This window comes from Miscanthus floridulus, chromosome 2, assembly GCF_019320115.1.
Source record: "Miscanthus floridulus cultivar M001 chromosome 2, ASM1932011v1, whole genome shotgun sequence".
NCBI classification, from domain to species: domain Eukaryota; kingdom Viridiplantae; phylum Streptophyta; class Magnoliopsida; order Poales; family Poaceae; genus Miscanthus; species Miscanthus floridulus.
In genome coordinates, this window is record NC_089581.1 from 171,546,439 (window position 1) to 171,550,431 (window position 3,993).

The 3,993-nt window shown below is 42.5% G+C and overlaps 1 protein-coding gene across 1 annotated transcript; it reads right to left on the bottom strand.

Annotated features, from left to right (window-relative positions):
* Window positions 1–1,380: 1,380 nt before the first annotated feature.
* On the bottom strand, window positions 1,381–2,613 carry LOC136537449 (uncharacterized). Its single transcript, XM_066529419.1, has 3 exons — window positions 2,250–2,613; window positions 2,044–2,162; window positions 1,381–1,926 (listed from the first exon to the last, which is right to left on the bottom strand). The coding sequence occupies exons 1-3, from the start codon at window positions 2,611–2,613 to the stop codon at window positions 1,381–1,383; spliced, it is 1,029 nt and encodes a 342-aa protein (XP_066385516.1).
* Between the last annotated feature and the right edge of the window lie 1,380 nt (window positions 2,614–3,993).

The window sequence follows — 3,993 nt, forward strand, 5'->3', positions numbered from 1 at the left end:
CGCGGTGGGGGAAGAGGAGAGTTTGCCTTCCCTTGTTTAGGCGCCGTTTAGTTGCCAAAAAATTTTATATAGTAACTGTCACATCGAATCTTGCGACACATGTATGGAGTATTAAATGTAGACGAAAAAAAAACTAATTACACAGTTGGTCGAGAAATCGCGAGACGAAACTTTTGAATCTAATTAGTCCATAATTAGACACTAATTATCAAATACAAACGAAATGCTACGGTGAGCCAAAATCCAAAATTTTTTTGATCTAAACGCACCCTTAGTTCGCGAAATTTGGATTTTGGGGCTACGGTAGCACCTTCGTTTTTATTTGACAAATATTGTCCAAACATTGACTAATTAGGCTTAAAACGTTCGTCTCGCAATTTCCCACCAAACTGTGCAATTAGTTTTTCTTTTCGTCTACATTTAATGCTCTATACACGGGCCGCAAACATTCGATGTGATAGGTACTGTAGTAATTTTTTAGATTTTGAGGTGGAACTAAACAAGGCGGCTGGTGGAACTGATGAGACTCGGCCTGTCCTTCGTGAATCCTTCGTTTGGTGTGTGTCAGACTGTCAGTGTGTGCATCTTCGATGGTGAGCTTGGCATCAGGCCTTTACGTGCAACAGCCGGAAGCTAACAGCAAAAGTTTTTTTTTCAAGAAAGTCTATTTCTCGTGCATCTTATTATCTTTGGTTTAACCGCCGTCCAAAACCAAAATAGGACTTCTTCGTCATGTGAATATCAGATGACGGCTCTGTTCGCTTCGCTGAAAAAATAAGTCGAAACACTGTTCCGGTTAATTTGTTGTGAGAGAAAAACATTATTTCGACTAAAAAAAGAAGCTGAAAAGTACGGATTATAAGACAAACGAACAGGGCCGACGTGTCCCAAGGTTGATTTACAGCAATTGGTGGATAAACACAAGGTTTTTAAGGCGGTAAAGCGAGGCGAGGCGACCAACTACCGCCTTACGCTAAAGCGAGTAGGGCGTAAGGCGAGGCGACGTCTTACGGCCATCCAACAGTAGTATAGACTAGAGAACTGGAAGCATGCCATACCTTGGTGTTGTCCTCTCCTGTGCAGCCCGCAGCCCCAAATGTACATCCAACGATACACTGCAATGGAGAGACAATTCAGGTTAGTACCTAGGTATTTCATAGGGAATATGGCACCAACAAAAATAGAAATTAGCTGAGGGACAGGTAAAGATTAACGAGTAGATAAGCACACTGCCACAAATAAAACCATTACACAAAGTTCAACAATAGTCCACTAAACAAGATAACTGGAGTGCTCAGTGAGCACATTCCACAATACTACAATACTAGTGCATAAATAGTCTGGCACAAAATACTCTCACAACTCTCAAGCATCATTAAGTCAATAGAAGTCATCCTCCATCACAAAAGGATCTGAATTGCCACCACCACCACCAGCAGCTTGATCACTTTCGTCAGCAACAATATGTGCAATTTCACCATAGTCATCAACTTTCACATCATCAACCAGATATTCTTCATCAGAGTTATCATCTTCCATGTCTTTATCCTCCTGTGGTTCATAAGTCCTCTTAATTGGGGCAGTAGCTGCTGCAGACCGCCTACGAGTATAAGTTCTATCAATATTAGTTGCATCGCCGTGGGCTGCCCTAGGGAAATTACGACCACGATACATTTGGGATGCACCAATAGCCTCATCAACTTGATCCCATGTAATTTCAAGTCCACAACCATTATGGACTAGTTCTGCATCCACATCAACCCATTCATTGTTCCAATCAAAGTCTTCCAAACACAAAGGATCAAAGCTGCCTGCTCCTTTCTCATGTCGCTTTTGAAACCTCACTGCCATCTTTCGGTTGTACTGAACATAGACCAAATCATTAAGCCTTTTATGCTCTAACATGTTTCTTTTCTTAGTATGAATCTGCAATGGTAAAAATGCAAACAAAAGAAATATTCAGCAAGCATTAATAGATAGTAGATTTTATTTATTCCTTAAACTGGGATAATTGAGTACTTATGTAATTGACAGATTATTTACTGACTCAAATGTGCTCCAACAACGCTCACAACCTGAAGCCGAAGCACAAAGCCCAACAACACGTTTTACAAATCTTTGAAGCTCTACTGCTTTGCCACCATATGAACGCCACCATTCAACTAGATCAAGTGACCAAATAAACATTTTCATGTTAGAAATTAGGAAAGACTAAAAAAATCAGATTGTACAGTCAGTGAATAACTTACTAGGAGACTTGGTTTTGATGTTGTTGATTGCAATTTTGTTGCTGAAGCTACCCCTTAAGTCCTCATATTCCAAAGCTTGGTCATCAATCTTGTTTTGAAGATCTTGGTTAGGCACCATTTTTGAAAGAACCTCAGTAAATGCAGACCTTAGCTTACCAGCCATAACATCATCTATTTTCAGGTCAAAATACTTGTTTGGGTTCAAATATAGTGCTGCCCCATATAATGGTTGGTCCATTTGATCTTTCCAACGCTTGTCAATGATTGTCAAGATACGCTTAAGCAAGTCTGTCTTTCCCCTAATAGGGAAATTTTCTTTAATCTTTTCCTTTGCATATTCCATACAAAACTGAACCTCTGGCATTGGTGGCCTCTCATCCCCATCAATTATCCTCAACAAAACAATAAGGGGTTGTGATGCTCTCAGGTAGTCCTCAACTGAGTTCTAAAATTCAGTTGAAAGGATGGTGTCATGCACTTTCTTTCCTGCTTCTGTTCTTGCCAATTTGGACTTAGTCCAGTCATCACTTACAAATAGGAATTTCAGAGCATCTTTATGAGTGTGTAGGCTACGCAAAGTGAGGAAAGCAGTAGCAAAATGAGTTACTCCTGGTCTAACAAGATCTCTACCTCATGTCTTCTCCCTCATTGCATCAAGAAGCCTCCCGTGCCTATAAATAAAGGTAGTAACTTGTCTTGCACGTGCAATAGGCTTGCTAAATTCCTTCATTTTGCCAATGTCCTCTAGCATGAGGTCCAAATAGTGTGCTGCACAAGGGGTCCAGAATAGTGTTGGAATTCTTTCCATAAGAAGCTTGCAAGCTACCTTATAATTAGCACCGTTGTCAGTGACCACTTGAACAACCTTGTCTCTTCCAATGAGATCAATTCTCTGCTATAGTAAATCTGCCAATATTGGTGCATCATGTACTTCACTGGATGCATCAACAGACTCCAAGAAGAAAGTCCCCTCTGGACTATTGACTAGGAAATTAATGAGGTGACGGCCCCGCCTATCTGTCCACCCTCTGACATTAGTGTACAACCATATTGCTTCCAAGCAGCCTCATGCTTCTCCTTTATTTTGTTGACCTATTCCACAGCCTTTCCAAGTAATGGCACCCTTGCCTCATGGTAGCTAGGAGGTCTATATCCAGGTCCATACTGCCCAATGGCCTCACACATAATCTCAAGGCTCCTTGAGTTGATAGCATTGAGTGGTATTCTACACTCATAGAAGAAATTGGCCACATGCATATTGACTTCATCTCTTTCTTCCTTGGTCCTAATCCTTCCCTCCACACTGCTTTGTGCAGGTCCATTCTTAGAATGCCTTTTGTCGGTGTTTCGGACCGAGGGGTCCTCAACCGACTAGTGAATTTGTTCTGCGTGCTCCCGATTCCGGATGGTGATGCAAAGAGACACAAGGTTTATACTGGTTCAGGCAATCGGTGCCCTACGTCCAGTCTGAGGGATAGAACTTGTATTCCTTGCACCGAAGTGCTCGCAATAGGGGGTTACAAGCTAAGGGAGAGAGGGAACTCGTCCCAGGTCTCGGCAGGGTGTCGTGGGGCCATCTGAGACGTTGCTCTCAAGCGGCTGGAAGGTGTGCGTGTGTGTGTTCTTCGGGCGTCCGCCCTAAGTGGCCCAAGTCCTCTCCTTTTATAGTTGAAGGGGGGACAAGGGCAGTACATGTATTACTATGCGGCGTCGTGCCGCCAGGGACGGCATGTCCAAGCCCTGT

Excerpts from the sequence above, each read along its gene's own strand:
- LOC136537449 (XM_066529419.1), bottom strand. The coding sequence starts at position 2,613 with ATGCCAGAGGTTCAGTTTTGTATGGAATATGCAAAGGAAAAGATTAAA. Across the intron at positions 2,163-2,249 it reads CATCAAAACCAAGTCTCCTA|TTGAATGGTGGCGTTCATAT; the intron begins GTAAGTTATTCA and ends CACTTGATCTAG. Across the intron at positions 1,927-2,043 it reads GTTGGAGCACATTTGAGTCA|ATTCATACTAAGAAAAGAAA; the intron begins GTAAATAATCTG and ends TTACCATTGCAG.